Source organism: Mauremys reevesii, linkage group 6, assembly GCF_016161935.1.
Source record: "Mauremys reevesii isolate NIE-2019 linkage group 6, ASM1616193v1, whole genome shotgun sequence".
Lineage (NCBI taxonomy): Eukaryota > Metazoa > Chordata > Testudines > Geoemydidae > Mauremys > Mauremys reevesii.
The window spans coordinates 99,553,053-99,576,893 of record NC_052628.1 but is presented as its reverse complement, the minus strand read 5'-3'; the positions used below and the strand labels follow the sequence as shown (position 1 = coordinate 99,576,893).

Genomic DNA, 23,841 nt, shown 5'->3' with positions numbered 1-23,841 from the left:
TTCCACCCTAATCTATGATTTTGTGCCCATTGACAAACCACTTATTGATGCTAAACAGTCTTGCCTGTTGATCAAGTCAATGAAATTACTCCACATTTACCCTGGTGTAACAGTGGGCAGCATTTGGCTCATGCTGTAGACCAAAGTGCAGAATTAGACCCAATATTCAAAGAGCTGTCCAGTTCCAACCAGAGGCTTGAGGTAGATGTGGATTTGTTTCTTCCCCTGTTAGTAGCTGCCTCCTTTCTTGCTGTCAAGGTAAGAGTGCTACCAGGGGCGGCTCTAGACATTTCGCCGCCCCAAGCAGGGTGGCATGCCGCAGAGGCGCTCTGCCGGTCGCTGGTCCCACGGCTCTGGTGGACCTCCCGCAGGCGTGCCTGCAGAGGGTCCGCTGGTCCCGCGGCTCCACCGAAGCTGCGGGACCAGCGGACCCTCTGCAGGCACGCCTGCGGGAGGTCCATCAGAGCCCTGCCTGCTGCCCTCCCGGCAACCGGCAGAGCGCCCCTCGCGGCATGCCGCCCCACGCATGCGCTTGGCTTGCTGGGGCCTGGAGCCGCCCCGAGTGCTACCCTCTTATACCCCCTTACAGATTCCTTCCTATCAGTGAATCCATCATCAGCACATTCTGTTTTGCCTGAAACACAGGATCAGAAGGGAACCTAGAGTAATTTGGGGAACGCTGACCATAGAAAGCTCTTCAGACAGGCATTCAGCTTCTCACTATGGGGTGACAGTAGGGAGAAATTGATTAGTGGAGCAGCGCAGATACGGGGGTGGAGGTGAGTGGTAAAGGGGAGTTGCTGAGCAAGCAGGAGATCAAAAGGCTAATGAGAAATTAGACAGGTCTTGCATGTGAGGCACCAAGTTTCAAATGTAAGACGCTCTGGCTTCAGGCAAAAGTCTGGGCAGGTCTGAGTTTGTGAGCAGGGACTTTGCAAGATTCCCATCAAACTCTGCCAATGTGCCTCAGTCCTGACTTGCAACACTGTTGATTGCTCCAGTCCTGGACCTCTTAGCTGCTAATCTGTCAGGCTGCATTTGGCTATGTTATGTGGTATGTTTTGTAGAAGCACAAATCAAACCCAGCTTGTGTTCATAAAATTGTGACCTATCTAGGATTGCTTTGTTATGTACAATGTCCCTGTTGTCTGCTTCTACTGGCATTTGCTCTGTTTTCTGGGGGGAGGGGGAAAACATACATGACATTCTCAAAACTAATTAATCCATTTTCAATGTAAAATAGTCTTCAGTAGCGTTAAACTGGTCTTAATGGAACAACTAATAAACATCTAAAATAAGGGAAGGTTTAGTGCAGTTGTCCTCTGAAATGATTTTCTGAAGCAAACAGAGGAATAGTATTTTACTAGCTGTGCTCAAAAGAACACTCAGCATTCAGCTAGTCTTTAGAATATGCCTAGTCCAGTCCAGTCCAAAATAAGGCATCAGATGCATTGAGCTCTAAATGGACAATCCTAGCCTGTGCATTTGATCACAGATACAGCCAGTTTGACATCAAGTATTACAGTTTAATATTCTTTAATTATTTCATTGCAATTCAGAACTTATCACAGTTGAAGAAGCATATAACACTAACAACTTTTCCAAACGTAATCAGAGGCAGCTCCAGGCACCTGCATGCCAAGTGCGTGCTTGGGGCAGCATGCCGTGGGGGGCGCTCTGCCGGTCGCCGCGAGGGCGGCAGGCAGGCTGCCTTCGGAGGGTCCGCTGGTCCCGCGGCTTCGGCGAATCTCCCACAGGCATGCCGCAGGACCGGGGACCTCCCGCAGGCAAGCCACCGAAGGCAGCCTGCCTGTCGTGCTTGGGGCGGCAAAATGCCTAGAGCCGCCCCTGAATGTAATACTGGTATACCACTACCTAGATAATGGATCCAGATCCACCAATAGTAAAAGATTAGTTTCAGTAGATGGGAGAAATGGCTTCCTTTCAGATGATATATTGATTGAATGATGTGGTAAGGTTTGGGATAATATAAGAAGAATTAAAACAAAAAAAACCAGAACACATGAAGAATAAATGCAATTGTCTATAATGGTATAAGAGTACTGAAAATTCCAGACTGCCTCATTTTCTACTTCCTCTTTTCATTCTCTTTCTCTTGTTCTGTGTGTACCATTCATTTCAATGATTTCTTTTTTATGTAAGTATATTTTTCACCAGTGTGTTTTTTCTCTTTTGTTGTTTTTACCCCTGCACACCCTGCAAAATCATGACTATGATTGTAGCAAATATTCTTATATGCTGCAGCAAAGTGCTATTAAACACTTACCACCATTATTTTCAGACCAGGCATGGCAGGTGTCCATATCATTAAATATAGCATGTTAACTATCCATGACAACTAAGTGAGACTGAAGTTTCAGTGTAACTGAGCCCAGAGATTGTCATACTTGGGTTGTTGCTTTTCACTTCCCATGGCGAGAGAGGCTGGAGTGGAACAGTTATCACAGGCTCTTTGATGGTGAACTGGAAATAAACACACTCTGGTTAATTATCTAACAAGCAGCATTTGGGCTGCTGTCAATATCTGTTCATTTTTAGGGACTTCATTTCCCCTTGCCAGCTGCTACTGTTGATACTTTTTCTTTCTTTTCTCAAGGCAATGACAGAAGTAGTGCAGAAGCCAGACTAAAATGAAAGAAAGCATTGAAAACAAAGCATAGTTAGTTAAATGTTGCAGAGATTTCAGTCTCCTGTAATTCAGCTGCCTTGGCTCCTTTTTTGGTAATTTAATTTTTCCTCTTAAATGGAAACTTTGACATTTGTAATGCACCCATTATTATAGTTCCTAGGTACAAGGGTGGCGACCTTCCCAAAAATTTAGAAGGCATTAGTGATGGGATCATCCTTAATCAGTTTTATCTTGGCATAACATCCTCCTGTGCTGATCATGATAGCTTCATGACTCTTGAAGTATGTGCTTGGCTCCCAGATTTATACCTTCAAAAAGTTACTGATGATTTTGAGGTGCCTCAATTTTTAGTTGCCAACTTGAGACATCTGAATGGGGCCTCATTTTCAGAAACTGCTGAGCAGCCACCCTCTGAAAATCAGGTGCTTTTATGTTGTCTCAGCTTGGGCACCAAAATTGAGGCATCCAAAATCATGAATTGCCTTTTGAATGTTTAGGGTACACTTTGAGCTGAGGGGGAGGGGTGATTCCCAGCTCGTGGAGATGTATTTCTGTTAGCTCTCTGTGACGGTACCTCCCATAAGGCTTCAGGGAAATATGCTTAGAATGTGTTTTATGCTACATATGCCATGTAACATATCTCTGTAAAGGTTATGATCTACTGAATGTATTAATCCTATTTGTATGCATGTATCATTTTTGTATTCAAAGTTGTGAATGTTATGAATGTTGGCTGTATACTGGCTTGGGAGATGCTTAAAAAGTGATAGCTCCAGGTGAGACCTGTTCTCTCAGGGTCATGATAGAGTTGGGAATGTTTCTGTTATCCCCTGCTGAGCTGGAAGAAGATCCTCTGATTATTTTCCTCAGAAGGTATCTTTTCTTAATGAATTTAGTCATGTACAGAATGTTGTGTGACCTGCATTGAGATATCTGTAATGTGCAGCAGTTTTAAGACTCTACAAAGAAAGGGACATAGGGTTGATTGTACTCTCATTGAAGTTGATGGCAAAGCTCCCAGGATTAGGCCATAGTCCCCTGAAATAGTTGAGAATCTCATTCCTTTTTCACACACTTATTCCGTTGCAACATGGAGGTTAGGCTGTGATACCATATTGCTTAATGATACAGCACAGCGGAGGTGAAAGTAAGCCGGTACAAGCCGGTACGGAGGACCGGTTAGAAAAGGAGACTGGTTGGGGGGGAGAAGCCTGCCCCCTGCATAAGAATAGTTTAAACTCAGCTGTTCCCTGAGTAGTTCAGCCCTTGGGGTTAGGCGTGGTTTCTGGCATCCTTGTTAATTTTACTCACAGTAGCTGTGGGGAGTGCGGAGGGTGTGTTTGACCATGGCAAGGGCAGTCCTTGTTTGCCCCCAGGATGAGGGGATCTTGTCTTCAATACTAATATACACAACAAATACAAGCATTTGGCTCCACCGCTTAAATCCACAGCTAATAAAAGCAGGTGGAAGGGGAAAACTCACTGTCACACTGGTTTCTCGTCTCCTCCCTCCCCCTCCTCCAGCCAGGCTGTAGACAAGGCTCTACATTCCTCCCCCGCTCCTCTCCCCAGCAGGGGTTCTCCTCTAGGCTCTAGCTTGCACGGTTAGAAGCCGTTTCTGGCATCCTTGTTAATTTCACTCCCAGTTATTGTTGTGGGTGGGGGGAGGGTGTGTGTGACCATGGCAGGGGCAGTTATTTTCTGCTACCGGGATGAGGGGATGTCCTATACACAAAAAACACAATCAAAATCGGGAACCATTTCCAAGTTCAAATCTATCCCGTTCCCTCCCCAGCAGAGGATCACGGTTGTGATGTCCAAACTGCTTGCAGATCCTCTTTGAAATGTTACTGAACCATGCAGGGAACAGCTGAGTTTAAACTGTTCTTATGCAGGAAGCAGGCTTCTCCCTCCCTCAGCCAGTCTCCCTGCTCCCTGCTGCAAGCTAGAGGGTAGCCCCTGCAGCTGCTGCTCAGTGCCAGGCAGGGAGAAAGCATGGAGCCTAGTGTCCGCAGCCTGGCTGGAGGAGGAGGGAAGACACGGAGAAAAATGTGACAGTGAGTTTTCACTTTTTCAGGCTTATTCCAATAGTAAAATTTTATTACAGACAGTACTGGTAGTAGTAATAGTAACTTTATTTTCTCTATCTATGTCATGCAGTGGGAGGGATCCATGAAGTACATAGGAGAGGTGGGTTGCTTGCGATTGGACCATATGGGTAAGAAATGTAAATTACTTTCACCCCTGCCCAAACCCCAGGTCTCCCAGCCGCCTCTGCAGCTGGTAGCTCTGGGGGTGATTTAAAGGGCCTGGCTCCTAGCTTCAGCTGAATCCCCAAGCCTTTTAAATCCTGATTTAAAAGCCTGGGGATTTAAAGGCCCCACCTCTTCCGATAGAGGCCACGCCTCTTCCGGTTGAGGCCCCTCCCCCTCCGCAGGACTCTGGAGTACCGGCAAGTCCTTTAAGTTACTTTCACCCCTGCAGCACAGGGAGTTTTATTAATGGCTCGGTGAACTGGGATCTCTAAGTCTGTGAGCTGTGGATGTAATTTGTTCCTCAAGAGGACAGGTTGCTTGTTGGACTGCAGCATCAGAAAGGCTTGCATTGGCATTGTCTCTGTCAATAACGACATACTCCAGCAGGATCCAAATTATCATCAGGACAGAAGACTGGCTCCTATCAACAAAAGAGCCCTGTGTTTAAACAGAAAGCGTGTATGCCCAAGAGGAAAGGGGGCTCAGTCGTGATATCCAAGTATGCCATGAAGTCACCACCATTGACAAAGGATCACATTCAGTGTAATGTGAAACAAGGGCAAATTAAATGCTCTTACTATTCTAATACTTCACAGTCTGGGAGACCAGAGTGATACTGGAGGGCAGACTTTTTATATAACTTTCAACTTCTTAGGGCACATTGTTCTGAGGATGTTGGTGCAGAGTTGGCCTGACCATTTTGTAACGTGTTTTAATTTATACTGTCCTGTGCTAGATAATTCTTGGATCTTCTGCTGGAATATTTTCCTGCTCCTCTGGAAAACCTGGCATCTTTTTCCCCTCAAAAAGTTAAATGAGCTAAATATCCAAGGGAGGGACCTACAGGATTCCTACAGAGGGAATCAGTAAATATTTCAGTAGGAATCTACTACAGTCAAGTTATTTTTTTTAAAAGTCACTTACATTCTCACTTGTCAACACTAGCACTAACATTCAACCCGCAGACTTTACTGAGTGGCCAAGGGATAAGGTCAGAAAATTATTTTTGCTCTGGCAAAGTAGAGGCCACAGAACCAAACTGAAGCAAAATAAAGAGAGAAAACTGTGAACAAAGTGACCGAGTAAAAGAAAGGAAAAGAGTTAGTAAACATTACAGAAGCCTTTTTCTTCCACAGCAGTTTTTTCCTCTCATCCTCTGCTTATAAGCCACAGGGGAATGTTTCCTGTTTAAATGGTGCCTATTATAGAATGTGTCAGCTTCTGGATTTCTTTGTAACCAGAGAGCTAACAAGCTATGGTTTTCTGTTCCCAAACTCTTGTGTCCTTGTCTGTGGACTAGCCCCAATGGGTAGGTTGGCTATGTTCTACAGTAACTCCTCACATAAATTCATCCAGGTTAATGTTGTTTCGTTGCCGATCAATTAGAGACCATGCTCGTTTAAAGTTGCACAATGCTCCCTTATAACATTGTTTGGCAGCCACCTGCTTTGTCCACTGGAAGCCCCCCTAAATTCCCTGTGCAGCAGCCGTACAGCAGGCTATCAATTACCGGCCAGTTCAGGTGTCCCTCTGCCCACTGCCCTGCCCTCTGCCTTGGAGCTGCTTCCGGGAGTCTCCTGCTTGCTGTGCAAGGGTGGGGAAGAGGGGTGCTAATGTCAGGGTGTCCCCTTTCCCCCGCTCCTTTATCTCATCTCCACAGAGTGTGTGTGTGGGAGGGAGACAGGACAGTGCTCAGGACCCAGGGAGCTTGCTGGCAGCAGCTGCCGTCACTAGTTTCTGATCTACTTAAAAAGGCAATGTACTTAGAGTGGGGTCAGTGTACTTAAAGGGGCAATGCATGGCTCTCTCTCTCACACAGGGTGTGTCTGTCTCTCTCTGACATGCTGTCTCCACTCTCTCCATTTGTGCTGCCTTGTAGAGTGTGAGGCTACTTTAACAACAATGTGTTAACCCTTGAGGGCTCATCCAAGTGCTAGTTCATTATTTAGCAGTAAGGCATTCCTTGGGAAATATCCCACCTCTTCCACCCTTTGACTTCACCACCTCAACCAAGCTTCACAATCATCATTGCACTATTAAATTGTTTGTTTAAAACTTTATTTTATATAATTTCCCTGGGACCTAGCCCCCCCACCCCCATTTACATTAATTCTATGGGGAAATTGGATTCACTTCACATTATTTCACTTAAAGTAGCATTTTTCAGGAACATAACTACAATGTTAAGTGAGGAGTTACTGTACTAATAATGGTTGAGCCTGAAAAGGCAACATTTTTCACATAGGAAGGGTCACCTCTAATAATTTTCATTTAAATCAAGGGTGGTTTCACAAGGAGGCTACATCTTTTTAAGCTTCATTTCTCTTCACTGAGGATTGCTTAGTAAATGTGAAGCCTCTAAATATGGGGTAACTGGTAACAGAAGATGCATGATGGCCACCATGCCTCCTCTCTCTGACCACTGGGAATGTCTACAGTGTTTTTCCTACTACTATAACAGTAGCTGTTTTGTCTCCTGGGCTTTGATTCTGCAGCATGGTCTGGGTAGGTGGACCCTGGCATCTGCATGCAGCCCCTTAAGGTCATAGTCTGGGCTTAACAAAGGGTTAACAAATAATAGGTAGAAAGGCAGAGCAAACTTAGATCGTAAAATCTTTGGGTCAGGGACCATATTTTTGGTGGTGTAGCCGGGTGGTTGCCCGCTCCAGCCCTGGAAGGGTTAAAGCCAGCCCTGGGAGAGGGCTGAGGCTGTGAAGGAAAGCCTGGGCTGATTGGGGAAGGCAGTAACAGCTGGGGCCATGCCCCAATCAGGCCCAGCTGGTCCGGATAAGAGGCTAGAAGCCCAAACACACTCTCTCTGCTTGTAGAGAGAGAAGGGCCTGGCTGCTAGGGAACTGAGCAGGGTACTGGGAGTGGAGCAGGGCTGGGGGAAGGCTAGAGGAGCTGGGGAGCTCCAGCCTGGAAAACCCCCAGGCTGCTGGCCTATCTGAGGGCCTAAGGCAAGTACTGGGGTTGCAAAGGGGCATCCCAGCAATAGGCCAAGGCAGCAGGTCCAGACCCAACCTGGCCTATGATGAGTGGCTTACACTACAATCTGCCCCAATGCATGGGGGCAAGTTGGTGACTGGCAGTAGCCTACGACTGAGGCGAGGTGGGAGTAGTGGGTGGGGGTACCCCTGAGTGGGGAGACCTGGAGAAACAGTGGGGGTATTGTCAGGGAGCAGCACCCACTGAAAGAGTTACCTAGGGTCCGGGAGGGACATGGGGGCCAGCGGTAGCATGACACTGGCTGACGGGGCGCTCCGGAGCCTGGAAGCTAATTCCCCGAGACGACCAGCAGGAGGCATCACTGGGTGAGTTTGCTCAGAGCCTACCACAATGGGATCCTGAGTCCATGACTGGGACTCTTAGGTGCAACTATAATACAGATAATGAATAATAATGATAATGACAGTGGAAGATGGAGAGGAATGTGGTAGCAATATTAAAATGCAATTCAGTTTTAAAAGGTAATTATAGAAATGATTTTGTGGGGTTCCGTGTTCGTTTTGCAACAAATTCTATAGAAACTGAACTCAATTTACAAATCAAAAGTGTGTTTTCTTACTGCTAACTCTGCAAAATTCACCTTGGAATCTGTATCACAAATGGGGTTCTTTCCTCCTTGGATGTCATCACCAGTAATAAATCATCTGAGACAAAGGCTCTGCAGGCCAAATTCAGCTCTCATACTTGCTATATTAAGGCTGTATTTTTTAAATATATTAAAAATATTGAGAGAGAATGCAAAAAGTGGAAATGCAGAATGTAAGTGGTCTGTATAGCTGCGCTGCAGATACAGCAATGACCAGGAATATAAGGGCTACAACTCAGTGGTCCTGTAACCCAGTAACAAACATGGTATGAGTTTTCAGAGTAACTAGGACCTTAGTCCTATTTCATAAATAGGCTAAAGTTCAAGGGCACATAATGTGTCAGCCTGATTATAAAACATGGTTAAGGTCCAAATTGAACCCATGGGCCAGATCCTCAGCTGTTTGTAAATGGTCACAGCTCCATTGACTTCAATTGAGCTATGACAATTTACACAAATCAAGGCTTTGGTGCCTTATTTGTAACCAGCTAAGGGCCAACAGTGTTGCTAACGGGGTCTTACCTGTTTGTATTTGTAGTGTAGACAGGGCCTTTGGAAAGGAGATTTAGTTATAATTGGCTAGATTTGCAAGCTTACTTTTATCATATTATTTCCTGCCCAAGATTTCTCAATGCCGAAAAGAAATGATTACGAAAACTTCATACTCCAGGGCGTTTTCAGGCAGGCAGGATTCAACCAGAACACGTCATTGCTGGTGCAGTTTTATTCCTGGAAAAGACTGCTAAGCAGAGCCAGAGTTCATGTCCACCAGGGCAACACACACTCAGCTCCAAGTCATCTTCTCAGACCTTGGTATCTTTAAACTGCACAAAAGCAATTTGCTCTAGGGTGACCAGACAGCAAGTGTGAAAAATCAGGACGGAGTGCGGGCCCTATATAAGAAAAAGCCCCAAATATCGGGACTGTCCCTATAAAATCGGGACATCTGGTCACCCTAGTTTGGTCTGTTAGCTCAGTGGCCTTCCTTTCTCATGTTGTCTTGTAAAAATATTTTTATGTTTGTAGCTAAATGTCAGGAGTATCCCAACGCTTCCAACTTATTTTGCTGTCAGTTCAGTCAAGTACGGTGGTGGGAGGGAATCCAACGCAGCACGAAGTATGGGACTTCAGCCTAAAACGCAATATTGAATCTTTACCTCTGAGCAGAGCCATTGTGCTGCATCCAGAGAACAATATAGTCTGAGCCAACTGAGGCTGAGCTGTTATTGTTCTGGCTTTTTCTTGTTGGGCTATTTCTTTACTAAACCCAAAAGGAGAGTTAAAAGTCAGCTCCGCTAAGGGCGTGCACTATCAGAAGATGACACACTTGGTAACATCTGTTGTGCAGAGAGCAAACACTATTGTTGATCTAACTGGTAATTTCCCCAACGTTGTCTGGTGTGCAAAGTGTATAATATAAGGAAGATGACAGCTAAAGTCTGGGGTGCCTCCAAGGCTTGACATGATGTATTCAATCACCTCATACTATTAAATGTACTACAGACATAAGCACCATAGAAATGCCTATAAAACTAAATAAGGGCCTGATCCAAAATCCACTGATGTAATAATGGCCTTTGTGTTGATTTCAGTGGGTTTGGGATCAGGCCCAAATGAATGTCATGATTGCTACTTGTGACACTTTATGCTGTAGCATATTGCAGTGCACAGGTTGTCCCAGCACTGATAGTGCATTGAAGGGATTAGAAACTCCAAGAATTCCAGCTTGCAAAGTTTGTACCTCATCACTCTATCTGAGTGGGATAAGGCAGGTTTTCCTTTCCCCACCCTTTGTGAAATGGGCAGGGATTTCCAGGGCCACGCTGAGGATTCAGGGGGCCTGGGGCAAAGCAATTTCAGGGGCCCCTTCCATTTAAAAAAAAGTTGCAATACTATAGAATACTATATTCTCGTAGGGGCCCCTGCGGGGCCCGAGGCAAATTGCCCCACTTGCCCCTCGCCCCCACGCAGCCCTGGGAAAAATAAACATTTTAAAACCTTCCGCATCTCGGCACAGACTCAGTTTTGAGAGAACTTCTTTTCAAGTCACCTTTACAAGGTATCACTGGTTCTCAGCATCAGCTAACGCTAAAAGGCACTAAAGCTCATTAAAAGGGTTGGACAAATATTTTCTGTCAAAACTTTTTTTGGATCAAAAACTAGGGATTTTTAAAAAGCAGAAAAAAATCACGGACAATGTCTGCTTTCCTTCAAAATTTGTTATGGTTTTTTTAATTGAAAAGCTGAAATTAGTCTGCCAAAACCTGAATATGGTTTGGGGTTTCAGAAGTATGTGGCCAAGTATTTGCTGCTTGCTGTGTTTTTGTTTAAAGAAACAATAAAAAAAAATCTGCTTAAAAAAAAAAATCCAAAACTTTTGAACCACCTCAGCTTGTGACCAAACACCTGAGCCCATCCAGTCAGAGATTTTTCCAGGTTTCTGATACTCTGCTGGCTTCCTTGACTCCATATCTGTCTCCATAACTTTGGGTTCATTTAGCTTAGAACATAAGAATGGCCATACTGGGTCAGACCAAAGGTCCATCCAGCCCAGTATCCTGTCTACCAACAGTGGCCAATGCCAAGTGCCCCAGAGGGAGTGAACCTAACAGGTAATGATCAAATGATCTCTCTCCTGCCATCCATCTCCACCCTCTGACAAACGGAGGCTAGGGACACCATTCCTTACCCATCCTGGCTAATAGCCATTAATGGATTTAACCTCCATGAATGTATCTGTTTCCTAGAGACTGGCTCCACGGGGTCCCGCACAAACTGGAGACGGTTACTGTGGGTTTGTCTTTAGTATAGCTTATGTACATACTCCACAAACTGAGCATTTGAGCTTGTTCCAGAAAATGTTGTGAAAACTGAAATGTTCAAAATAGCACATGCATGTGAATGGACACAGGGTGCTAAAATTAAATTAACCCGGGGTTCTCAAACTGGGGGTCAGGACCCCTCAGGGGGTCACAAGATTATTACTGGGGGTCGCGAGCTGTCAGCCTCCACCTCAAACCCTGCTTTGCCTCCAGCATTTATAATAGTGTTAAATATATTTTAAAAAGTGTTTTTAATTTATAAGGGGGGTTCACACTCAGAGGTTTGCTATGTGAAAGGGGTCACCAGTACAAAAGTTTTGAGAACCACTGAATTAACCCCTCTGGATCCTCGGGGAATGCAGGGGAGGGGGGCCTCCCTTGGTAGGGTTAGGAAGGAGGTAGGTGGTGTAGGATATTGCTCTTCTCATGTGGTCCCTCCCCCATGGAAAAGATAACAGCTTGGCTCTTTGTGTTAAATAGCTGTCTGCAAGCCTCAAACTGCTGAATGAGCTTTAGGGTAGGGAAGGCTGTGCCTCCCCAAACAGCCTGGCCCTGGCCCCATCCGACCCCCATCCACTTCCTGCCCCCCGACTGCCCCCCTCAGAATCCCCGACCCAACCTGTTCTTTGTCCCCTCACTGCCCCCCCGAGACCCCCCAGAATGCCCACGATCCAACCTCCTGTTCCCTGTCCCCTGACTGCCCCACCCCAAACCTCTGTCCCCGGGACTCCCTGCCCCTTATCCAACCACCCTGCCCCCCTTACCATGCTGCTTACCCCCCCCTCCCCCACTCCCGGAGCCTCAGCGCGCCGCGTACAGGAGCGGCACTGGACAGCGCTGCAGCAGCCTGACTCCAGTGGGGCCTGAGCTCCCACTGCTCGGCCCAGAGCTCACAGCCCTGCCCCCTTACCACACGGCTCCGAGCGGGGAGGAGCTCAGGCCACTCCTGGGTTACCCCCGCCTCTCCCCTCTCTTGGAGCCTCAGAGTGCCGCGTCCAGGAGCTGCCCTGGCCCCTGGACAGTGCTGCAGCAGCACAGCTCCGGTGGGACCAGAGCTCGTAGCCCCGCCCCCTTACCACGCAGCTCTGAGCAGGAGGAGCTCAGGCCCCGCTGGAGCCATGCCACTTTAGCTCTGTCCAGGGCTGCTCTTGGACGCGGCGCGCTGAGGCACCGGGGAATGGGGGAAGGCAGAGGTGGGGCCGGAGCATTCTTGTGGGGGCCCCTGCAGGGCCTGGGGCAAATTGCCCCATTTGCCGGCAGCCCTGGGGATTTCATCTCCCTATATTCCATATTCTCCTGAGATCTATGAAGGTCAGGACTAAAGTTAATCAAAAAGCAGAATTTCCATCCAGGGAAAATTCCAATTTTTTGACATTTGTTTTAGTCGTTGATTAAAAGTGGAAATTTCAAAACTTGTTGTGGAATTAAAATCATGCAATGTTATCATTCAGAAATGTCAACGTTTTTTGTTTAAAGTCATGGTGACATTAATCTCTGTCCACCGGAGCAGTCGCAGTGCCTCACGGCCCCATTCTCCCTCATGGGCCAAACTCTGGCCATACTACATCTCCAGTGATACACTTTTCAGTAGTTAGTCCTGACTACAGATGGTTGGGAATAATCTGCCCAGGAGCCCTGTGCCTTGGCAGTACTTCATAGCCATTTCAACCCAACTGAACCTGGACTCGATGGCAGAAGGATTTCTCTAGGAGTTGTGCTCCTATGAATGCCCTGATATCCATTACCCTAGAACCTCTTCTCTGGAATTGATTCACATCACAGAGATGGACAAGGAAGAGTGCTGACTGAGTGAGCGTTGCATTCCTCATTGATTCTGTGCAGGTTTCTGGGGATACAATGCCGTGGACAGTGGTGATATCCATATCCTTGCTCTCACCCTCTTTCTGGTCTTGATCCTTGCAGAGGACCTTGTGAGGTCCTAGGGAGGTGAAAATAATGTTACAGAATTGGCATGTCCCTACCCCAGCTCCACCAGAACTAGATTCCCTCTGCTAGTGGAGGCAGATGAGATCTATACTCATAGACGAGTTGCTTCAGCCTCCTTAGTATTTCAGGAACTCTGTGGTTTTTTAGGTTGACTTACCATATTCAAGTACAGTCCCAACTTGTACAGTTTCTTTCCTGTAAACTCCACAAAAGGATTTTCTACATCTTTTCTCATCCTAAAGAATCACCAAGCTCATTACAAACTGTGCAGAAATCATTTCTCCTCATTCCACCCCCACGCCACCTCACTTAAATATAGATACTTCTGGGAAATGGAACGTGGCAGCCATTTAACAGATAACACATCTGTTTTCCCAGGCTTTTCCTGGAGCCGAGAGGAGGTGAAGAATGAGTTGGAGGGAAAGTGGGTTTTTTTCGGGGGGGGTGGGGGGGGACATTTTTAATTTTGGTCCAGTTGTTGTCTTGTAAGGAACAATTGGTCCAGTTCATCTGTTATAAGGATTTTTTTTATTATAATATGTACAGGGGCCCAGAGTGTTGGATAGGGATATTTTAAATACATTGACATAAATAACTTAGAGTACAACAAAACTGGCCAGCAATTTAGGAGAAGAACTGAAGAAAAATACTGTGTCCAGTTAAAGCTGCAAAGGAACTTACTCAGGCAGAATATAATGATCTAAACTAGAATTTGGCCAGGACAGTGAGGTTAACACCTCTGATCTTGTATACAGTCCCATAGGATTTTTAGTGATCACAAGCAGTTAGAGAACGCTGTTTTGTCCCATTTAAAATACAGCACTTCCAGCAGAGAAGTGCCTTCTTGGGGCAATGACTCCATACTGTCTCAAAAAGAATACTGAATCACAAACACAACTACCTCCAGCACCTGAGGTTTTCCTTGGCAGTCTTCCATCCAAGTACTGACCTGGTCCAACATTGCTCAATTTATAAATGAGATATAATAAGATCACAGCTGGAGGTGATATGATTGTTGATGAGTCACATGCAAAGTTATGAAGGCTTAAGGGGATAAAAGTTGATGTTGAAATTGGATGGATGGAACAGAATTTGTTTTTCTACCCAGGCCCTTTCACACCGAAGGAATTCAGATGTGCTTTACAGTATGAGGTATGCGTGGGCACATTTAGATTTGCATTCCATTGTGGAGCATACCTTTAAGTTGTTGTATGGTGCCAGGATCTAGAAAGGGGAAATGCCTGCAGTTCCTCTGGCATCAGGATTTTCAACAGGAGCCTTTTTGCTTAGTATGTAAGTGTGGGCTATAATCCAGCTCCATGCAAAAGCATTTCAGTCATGCAGTTGTATCAATCTGATTTCATATACTAGTGTCCTAATATGGGGGTAAAAAAAACCCCATATATAGCCTGACTGATCAGTTGTAATTCACACTTTTTGTTGTTTCGGTGGAAGTCTGTGTGTGTGTATTTATTTCAGAATAAAAGTGTCCACACACAGAATTTGCACAGAAATAACAAATGCCAATTAAAACCAGTTTAGTTATTTTTGTGCAAGTTTGTATGTAGACAAGGCCTTAGACATATGGTCAAGATTGACAATGTAAAATTAGGTCTATTATGGCTCTACCCACGGGATTCATAAACATATATGCAGGAGCTTCAAATGGAATAAGTAGTTTCCAGTCAGGTTAGAAGTAACTATAAACTTGATTATTTCACCTATATCTGACATTGTTACAAAGCTGAACAGTGTCTCTTTATATCTTGGCAGTTTTTGTGCATGTATATCTGATCAAAAATGTTTAACATTTACCCCGTGGCCTTCGTTAGCTTCTGTAGAGTCATTATGGCCTAACACATAAGTATAGTATGCCAAATTGAACAGGGTTGAAGTGGATGAAGTAAAAGAAATTGTGTCTGCTTCCATCCAGTCTGAATTTGACCCCATTATGTTTTAAAATGTCTACACAGTGTGTTGATGTGACCAACATTAATTCCAGGAGTTTTCATTGTACAGAAAGTAATATCATTATTACTGTGACACTTCAGGGGTTCACTCAGACCAGTAAGGGGTTCTGTCACCATGTGACACGTAACCCTGGGTGCCTCTGTGCTGTGCAGCTTTAGCTCATTGCCCTGACACCAGTAGCCTCTTTGCAGCACAATGGCCTCAGCCTAGCTTCCATCAGCCTGGCAGGGTGACACCAACAGCGCTTCTGGTCCCGATCCCTCCCAAACCAACTACCCTGCAGCATCCAGTGCCTCTCACTAGTTACTCACAGAAGGTATTAAGTTTACTGTCTCCAAAGAGGCAGAGTGCACCAGCCTGTTTGTGTAGCTGAGGACTTCACCCCTCAGTTTAGTATACAGCACTGAGATGGTTTTGTAATAAAGCCAAGAATATGTTCATTAACAAAGAGCATATATTTAAGTTATAATAAGTGGAACAGAAAACACAGTTATGGTTACAAGTCAAACAAAACATGCTTTCTGGTGACTAAAACTTAATTTCAGCACTTCATAATCTTTATCTAAGCAGATTTCTCACCTATAGTCCATTCCAGCTATTCTTTGTTGTTAGGTTAAGAGGATCCACTTTTCATGATCTCATAGGACACTGCTCATCCTTTGTCCCCTATGATGGATGCCAAAATGGCTTTCTGCCTTTGCTATTGTCTCTGTTTCAAGAACCTAGAAGGCTTCCTGAGGGTGCAGGCTCCATCCCCTGTGATTGTTCAGAGGTCTTTCCCCTGCTCAATTAGCTTCATGGCTACGTAGATTGCTTTTCATTGTCCTCTCAGATGTTACCTGACTCAGTTTATAGTGAATACGCAGGAAGACAGGCAAAACAGCATTCCTTTGTTTAGGACAGGCTGTGTGTATGCCCTTCTTGCAAAACACCTTCTGAGAACATATTTCCATTACACATCTTTAATTCTTTATACACCTCCCATACATATTTTTGACCAGTAAGTTACTAGTTTGCATATGATACCTAATATGACACCTTTTGGATACAGATTATGACAAGAGCATGTTGGGGAAATGAGGGTGTCAGGCCTGATGTGAGTTATGGTATGGTGTGCCCTCTGCCAGTTGGCATTGAGGGACTCTCTGGCTCACGGTTACTACACAATTTAAGTTTTTAAAGAAAAAGAGAGAAACTAAACCATTAAAAAGTTAATATTAAGTCATAACATTAAATAGGTTCCACATTTTTCCCAGGAGAGCATAAAGGGGGAGCAGACAAAAATAATGGGAACACCCCTTGTTTCAGCAAAGCCCAGCAGAACACAAACAACCGTATGCACTGCACGTATAAGTCAGGGACTCGTGTCCAAAAATCCATTTGCATGGACCATTATTTTAGTGCTCAGTAATTCAATTTGCACATATACATGTGGATTTTTATGAGCCCAGCTGATGAGCATACATTTTTTACAGCTGCACCTGTTGTAATCGCCTTCTAAAATTTGGCACTTTGAATTTAACTGAAGCCCACAGAAGCATGCAGATTTAGAATTAAGGTTAACACTTTATTCATAACTCACTACTGTTTACATCTATTCTAAATTTGGCTTAAAGTCTTAGCACAAACACTGTAGAGAAGAATTTTACGTACAAACCTGGTCCATGGCTGGCTTTGAACACCAGAGTGCTAGGAGGCCTTTCATGCTTATTTAATATGTGTAATATGGACTTGCTTATTTTCTTGGCTTTGAAACAATGTTGGGTGAAACTCCATAATTTCAGGTCCAGGATCAGTTCAGATAAAAGGCCAAATTCACCCCTGGCTTAAAAAAGTTTAAATCCTATTTACTTCAGTGGGCACTACAGGTTTTTAGGAGTTTACATCTCGATTTAGGAGCCCAGTTTGTTCACCCAAGTTTAAAATTTTTAACTAAAATGATTTGCCCAAAGAGAGACCGCCTTTTGCAGAGCTGGGAATAGAATCCAGATCTCCTGGCTCTCAGACTTTTGTTTTAACCATTCTTCCCCTCCTTCATCAAATCCTTAACATTATCTGAATGCTGGCTTTGATTGTGTGGAATGGGATTATTGTCAAATGTAATTAAAACCACATGGTTTTCCCAACTGCATATCAGGTAAGACACTACTGGGATCACAGCAGAGCTTTTTAGTTATCTGTTCTGTATGTGTCTATCAGTCTAACTAGAATCATTTATTTTTCTTTACAAACCTTTTAAAAACGTTATCTCTGATAGGACACTTACCAAGAAGCATTCACAAGACCCTAAAAAAATCAACATGCTTTTTCTTACTCTGAACTGCAAAAGCCATTTAGTGCAGACCTGCTGAGTATCTAGCTCCTGAGTTCAGTTCAAGCTCTCAGCCAGATTCATTCAGATTCTTTCATTGCTAATGTACTTTATGGCCCTCTGGAGATGATGTGAGAGAAATTTGGCGGTAATTAGTTGCAGAGATGTATCCAGCAGTCAGTAGGTGCTCAGTTTGAACTGCACATCTTTCTTTCTTGTCAGATCGTTGGCTGTGATCACCAGCTGGGAAGCACTGTCAAGGAAGATAACTGTGGGGTCTGCAATGGCGATGGGTCCACCTGCCGGCTGGTTCGAGGCCAGTATAAATCCCAGCTCTCAACAAATAAACGTAAGCTGTTGACTTTAACCTCAAAGGGTAGAACAAGCCCTCCGAACTGAAAGTGGTGATGAGGTTTCAGAGGGACAAGTAGGCGGGTAAAATGGCAACGTTCCTCTTCTTAGTGAAGTACACAAGCTTCTTAAGGGCTAGATTGTTCCCAGGCCTTTTTAATCCATGCAGGGGAGTAAGGTAGTCAGGCCATGTCCTCCCTATCCTCAATAACCCCTTCTTGGATAAGTAAGAACTGCTCAGATTGTGGTGCTGTCTGCAGAGGGAAGAGAATGGGAAAGCAGGGACTTGTGCCCGTTACTCCCCCCTTTAAGGTAGTGGGTAGGGAATGGGAAGAGAGTTGGCTTCATCCACTCCACTCACTACTCAGGTTAGCTGGTTGGGCACATAGCCTGGAGTGTGGTGCATCCTGAATAGGGGTGAAGAAGTAACACCAGTGCCAGAGGGAGCAGGGGAGGAATTGTCATGTCTTTCTGGGGCACATTTCTACACCAGAGCTCCTCTTGGGATGGTGTAGCTATGCTGCCCTTTATGCTATAAGTTGAGTCTAACCCTAAGGGAGCTCATGCTTTTTCCCACAATACCTGCACCTGCTTTACTCTTTCAGTGAGTTCCATTGGAGTTCCATGGGCCAGATCTATATTTTTATAATTCTTTTTTTTTAATGCTGCATGGTACATGATCTCAACATTGCAAATAACACTAATTTCCCGTAAGGGTGTATATGTACATTTGTGGATTCCTGTTGGATATCTTGCTCTTTATATTTGCATTTGGTTTCTGTGGGGAACAATGAGAGGCGTTTGTTTACAGAATCATCTTTGCTCTGACAGAGAATAACTTGTTGAGCAGGGAGCACAGCACACACCACTCATTAGCACAGCGACCTTCTGCATCTTAATGTGCTAGTTGAGGTGGGAGGGAGAGGGCTGAGACCTTCTGCTGTACGGAGGAGGGAAGGGAATCATCTGTGGAAGGAGTTGGCATTGTTGAGGTAGGACTGTGTATGGCAGAGCTGAGGGAATAATTCATAACAAAACAAGGAGTGGAATCTCGCCTCTGAAATGTTCATGAGCAGATTGCGCAGTCCTCAGACTTGAAATCACTTCTGAATGTCTTTACAAATGTATATTATGAATAGCTCATTTTTATTATCATTTATTTGTACTGTAGTAATACCTAAAGGCCCCCATCAAGGACCAGGGCCCTGTTGACACTGTACAGACACATAACTAAAATGCAGTCCCTGATCCAAAGAGCTTGCAATTAAGTATAAGACAAGAAACAACAGGCAGAAACAAATACATGGCGGCGAGTTACAAAGTAACCTCCCTCCATATCATTCAGCATGCACCAAACACCTGATAAGAGAAACCAGGTTAAGAAATTCTGTTAGAGCCCAATTCCCCTCTCAGATATACCTGTGTAACTTCCAGAGGTACAAACTGGAGTCATGCATAGAACTGAGGGGATAATTGATTTAACCAACATTTGCAGATATTTTCAGTGGCCCCAAAACTGAGTTTTTCAACAAATTTGTTATTTGACCAAAAATTTCACCCGGTGCAAGTCATGCATGCCTGTCTGAAGGCAGAATTGGGCCCTTAAGCCTCGATCCTGCAAACGCCTAAGCACACGGATAACTTTACTCATCTGAATAGCCCCACTGAAGTTAGTAGGACTAATTCCAAGAATAAAATGTATGCATGTACTTAAGTGTTCACAGGATCAGGGCCTAGTCTGTTCTCTGGGATGGGTGGTGACTTTTGAGTAGTGGCCAGTTTAATCTCAGGCCTTCTCTTTCAAAAGAATTGCTTGACCCAGGAAGGACACATTTCTTTTCTCATGCGCCTTTCCTGTGTCCCCCAGGAAAAGCTCTGAGGGCAGCAATAAGACTTTTGAGCCATGTTGTTACGTGAGATAGGAAGAATCAGTAGGCGCACATGTGAAGCAGGTGGCTAGAAGTCATCGTAGGTGTCCCCTGGGCATGTGTGTGATTTTATTACCCTTGATGTACGTTGGAACATTTACAAACACACATTTCTCAGGCTGTGCTGGAGGAATTGGGCAGTGGCTTTTTTCTAGTGTGCCAAGAGTTGCTGGAAATGGTTTATTTTCTCAAAACCATCCCAAACGTGCTGTTGTGCTCGTCACACTGAATTCATTTTCTCTTAGTGCTTGTATCCAGCTCTGTTCTCCACACCGTTTATACCATGCAGATGGGTGGAGAAAGGACAGTGCCAGAAAGGGAAGAAGTCCACAGAGCTTTAAAACAGTTAGCACTTGTTACAGAAATGACTTCCTCAGCATTTATTGGGATGGTATATCTGTGCCAAAGGCATCAGCAATTGAAATGCAGCAGGGTAGGAAAAGATGTGTCCTTGATTTCCCTCCAGCATTTTTCTACAGGAGAAACACCTGTGCTGATGCCCTTTTTTGCCCATTAAGATAATTAAAAGATTTTGGTACAAAAGAGCCCATTCATTCTTCAGGTCCTGAAGAAGAATTCTGTATAGTTGGAATGCTTGTACCTTTCACCAACAGAGGTTGGTCCAATAAAAGATATTACTTTTTATATACCTTGTCTTTCTCACATACTTCAAATGTAGTTACAGCTCCCCCATCCCAATACAATGCTACTAGACAATGGGGGGGTATAATTATTTTTCTGATTCTGCCCATAAGCATGAGTATCATTGGTAGGACTGCACAGACATTTTTAATCAAAATCCAAAGCCAGGAGAATTGATCTGACTTTGGATTTCTATGCATGCTCTTGAAACATCAAGACTTGGGTGGATCATGGACTTTTGTATCCCCTCCACAATTCCTGTGTCTCTCTCCACCTATCAGGCCAGGGCTCCCTCTTCACAATACCTTTATGTATCTTCTGAGGAAGGAGCCAGAGGCCTCATATTCTTCCCCACCCTCTCTCCATTCAGCTTCATAGGGCAGCCAGTTGACCCTCTTCTCTCCATATTGTTTGTCTGAGGGTTCAGTCACCAGGTGTTCTCCCACTCCCACCATGTCTCTTCTTGGGAATGAGGGAGGAATGTGTCCACTTCCCTTCTCCTCCTCATAAGCCCCAAGAAATGGCCCTACTGTCTTGCTGCTGCTTTACATAAGTTGAGACTTTTCCAGGATGTGCTATGATAATAAGGAATCCCCTGGAGAGATGCCATTTCACAAAGAGTGTGCTATGATTTCACATGGAGAATAAGCAACAAGAGCAGGTGAATTATATCCCTAGTAATAAAATGGAGAGAGAAACAATGCAAAGAAGTTATGCGATATAAGCTGGGTGATCTTTAAACAATCAGATTTTCCAGTTGTTCCATGGCACATTAGTATGTCTTTAATTTGAAGGCTGTGTTCAAGGTATCCTGACACTAATCACAGTTTTCAAAATCTGCTGGGACAATTTTCTCTATTTTCTTCAGCACAAAACTCATAAAACAAAGGGAACCCTGTCAGTGTGAGCTACTGAACAATAAGATTTCTAATACAGTTGGGGAAGTCTAGTGATTTTTTAAAAATATAACATTTGTAAAGGGAATATTAATGTTTTTGGAAACGTGACACTATATTCTGTTTTCTGAAACCCACTCAGAAAACTGGATAAGCAGGGAAACTATATGTCATAGTCATGAACCTCATACAAGAAAATATACTTATGCTGCTGGGTTCCTTAAGCATTATTGCCACAAGAGTAATGGAAATCTGTTAATACACAGTGAAACAGGTAAGAATCTATAGCTGGTCAGATAATTGAACAAGACCCTATGGGTAAAAATGAAAGAAATGTGTGTTTGCTATCATGAATGATACCAGACACACACACATGCAGGATACATTACAGAACACAGTTGACTGTTTTAACTTCAATTTTCTAAAAGTCTCTGAGGACACCTGAAGCCTTGGATTATTTTGGGTTAGGGTAATAGAGAAAATTATCCCAGCAGATTTTGAAAACTAATTAGCTTCAGGAAACCCTGAACACAGTCTTCAAATCCTCTGGGCTGCTCTCCCGGTTATAGACACTAGCCGGCTTCACCAAGTCTAGCTGGCTTTGCAGCTTCTCTTCTGCAAAGTGTAGGAGCTCCATGAGACTGGAGCTTTAGCCCTGCAGAGCCTAAGGGTTCTGTACAATTGTTTTGCAGAAGACATCAGTCCAGTACTGTTGGACCCCAGCTCAGACTTGTGCTGTCCTAGGATCTGGTCCTAGAGTATTTGTGAGAGCTTTTGGACAGTAGTTTCAGCAAACCCCTAGGGACATATCCAAACCTTGGATAAGGAAGTGTTCTAGTTAACCAGGGTTTAGATAATCAAATTTTGATTGAATGAACTTATTATTGTTACTGTATAAAAGAATCCCTATCTTTTCCTCCTCCGGCTTCCTACTCCACATCTCCTCGCCATGCACTACACATACTGTCAGCTCTTATTTGGCCACTGTTCCACAAAAACACACTGGCATCAGCTGATAAAAGATCTTTTAGGACATCAGCAGGGAATCTTGCTGAACTTTTTCCCAGCACTGACAGTCCTAAATTGATTGTGACTTAATGGCTCCCAAATATTTTTCCTAGGAAGAAAGCTTTCTTTAGTGATATTCCAACCAATCATAAATGGAAGCTGTATCTTCTATTCAGGGTTTCACTCATGCTATGAAAGCTGCACCGGGCCAAAAAAGGGAACAGTTTTGTGGTGTCTGGACCAGATGAGATTTACGGCCTATTGATCGGGCAGCTAGATAGAAAGTATTGTAAATACGGAACTGGTCTTACACCTACAAGTCTAGACGGTGACATGACTCAGTGAACTGAGTTACAAGACTTTTAACTTGGCTTCTAAACAGACTCCATAACTATACACTGAATTTGACAGAGATGCTAATATCTGGTCATCAGAGGGTCATACAGTAGTGTGGACACTGAATCACTTTTTGCAAGAGAGTAAGGGTGGGGAATCATGGGGGGGAGGGGTAGCCCTTTTAAGGCAGAGTTGAGCACACTGAGGGCTAAAATGGAGAGTTTGTCTTTGCTTGCACTTTCCATGACCTGTGAATAAACAGAGACTTTCTATTTTCAGCACTCTCAGTCCATTAACTTTTATGAACATACATTTGTACTAAAAATGTTCATAGATGTAGTTTTAAAAGCTCCATCAACCTTTTTCCCACTGTCTGCAACATTTTAAACATATCTACAAAGAACCCAAAGCTTTCCTTTATGGAAAATCATTGTGAGGCAGTGTCATACAGTGGATAACGTTTTGGCTGTTATGATTATGAATAAAACAGAAGAGAGAACAGAGCACATGTCATCTTCCTGAGCCTGCAGACAGACAGAATAGTTCTAAGAGATGTTTGAACTGCCCTAGTCATCACAACAGGGTGTTGATTCTGAACCACAATAGTGACAATTAAAATGTTGACCTTGTTAACTATTTCATGATCGGTTGTTTTTAATAGAAATGCTCATCATTCTAGGATCCAGGGTTGGGCCTGAGTACTGTAAATCTTTTTATTTTCCTTGCCCATGTCTGACCACTGTTCAGGAAGTCCCGGTGACGGTTCAGATCTTCCGATGAAAGCTAGCCTCTTAGTGGCTGTGTTGCTTTCAGGTGCCAAAATAGCACCCTGCTGCTTTGAAAGCAGGGCCTCACAGCTCCTAGTCGAAGGGAGTCACATGATTCAACCATGGGAATTATTTTTATTGGGGGTTGAAGGGAACATTCCCATTCAAATTTCAGCTTTGAGGGAGGCAACACTATTGTGATTCCTGCCCCCCAACTGTCAACATCAAGTTCGAGAGGAGGGAGGGAGACAGGAAGCAGAGAGAGGAGGAGGAAACAGCCTGAGGCTACTACTGAGTGTAACTGAGCACTCTCCTGTCTGCCTGGCTTAGCAGCTGATTAGAAGGAAGGTGGGGAATCTGCT

General features: G+C 44.3%; 1 protein-coding gene across 5 annotated transcripts in view; it reads left to right on the top strand.

Moving 5' to 3' along the window:
• Positions 1-23,841, top strand: part of ADAMTSL1 (ADAMTS like 1) — a 649,946-nt gene that overhangs the window by 453,108 nt on the left and 172,997 nt on the right. For all 5 annotated transcript variants that reach the window (XM_039544630.1, XM_039544629.1, XM_039544631.1 and 2 more), the window contains one exon: positions 17,774-17,900. In XM_039544630.1, the coding sequence (XP_039400564.1) occupies positions 17,774-17,900 (127 nt within the window). The remainder of the gene's footprint in view (positions 1-17,773; positions 17,901-23,841) is intronic.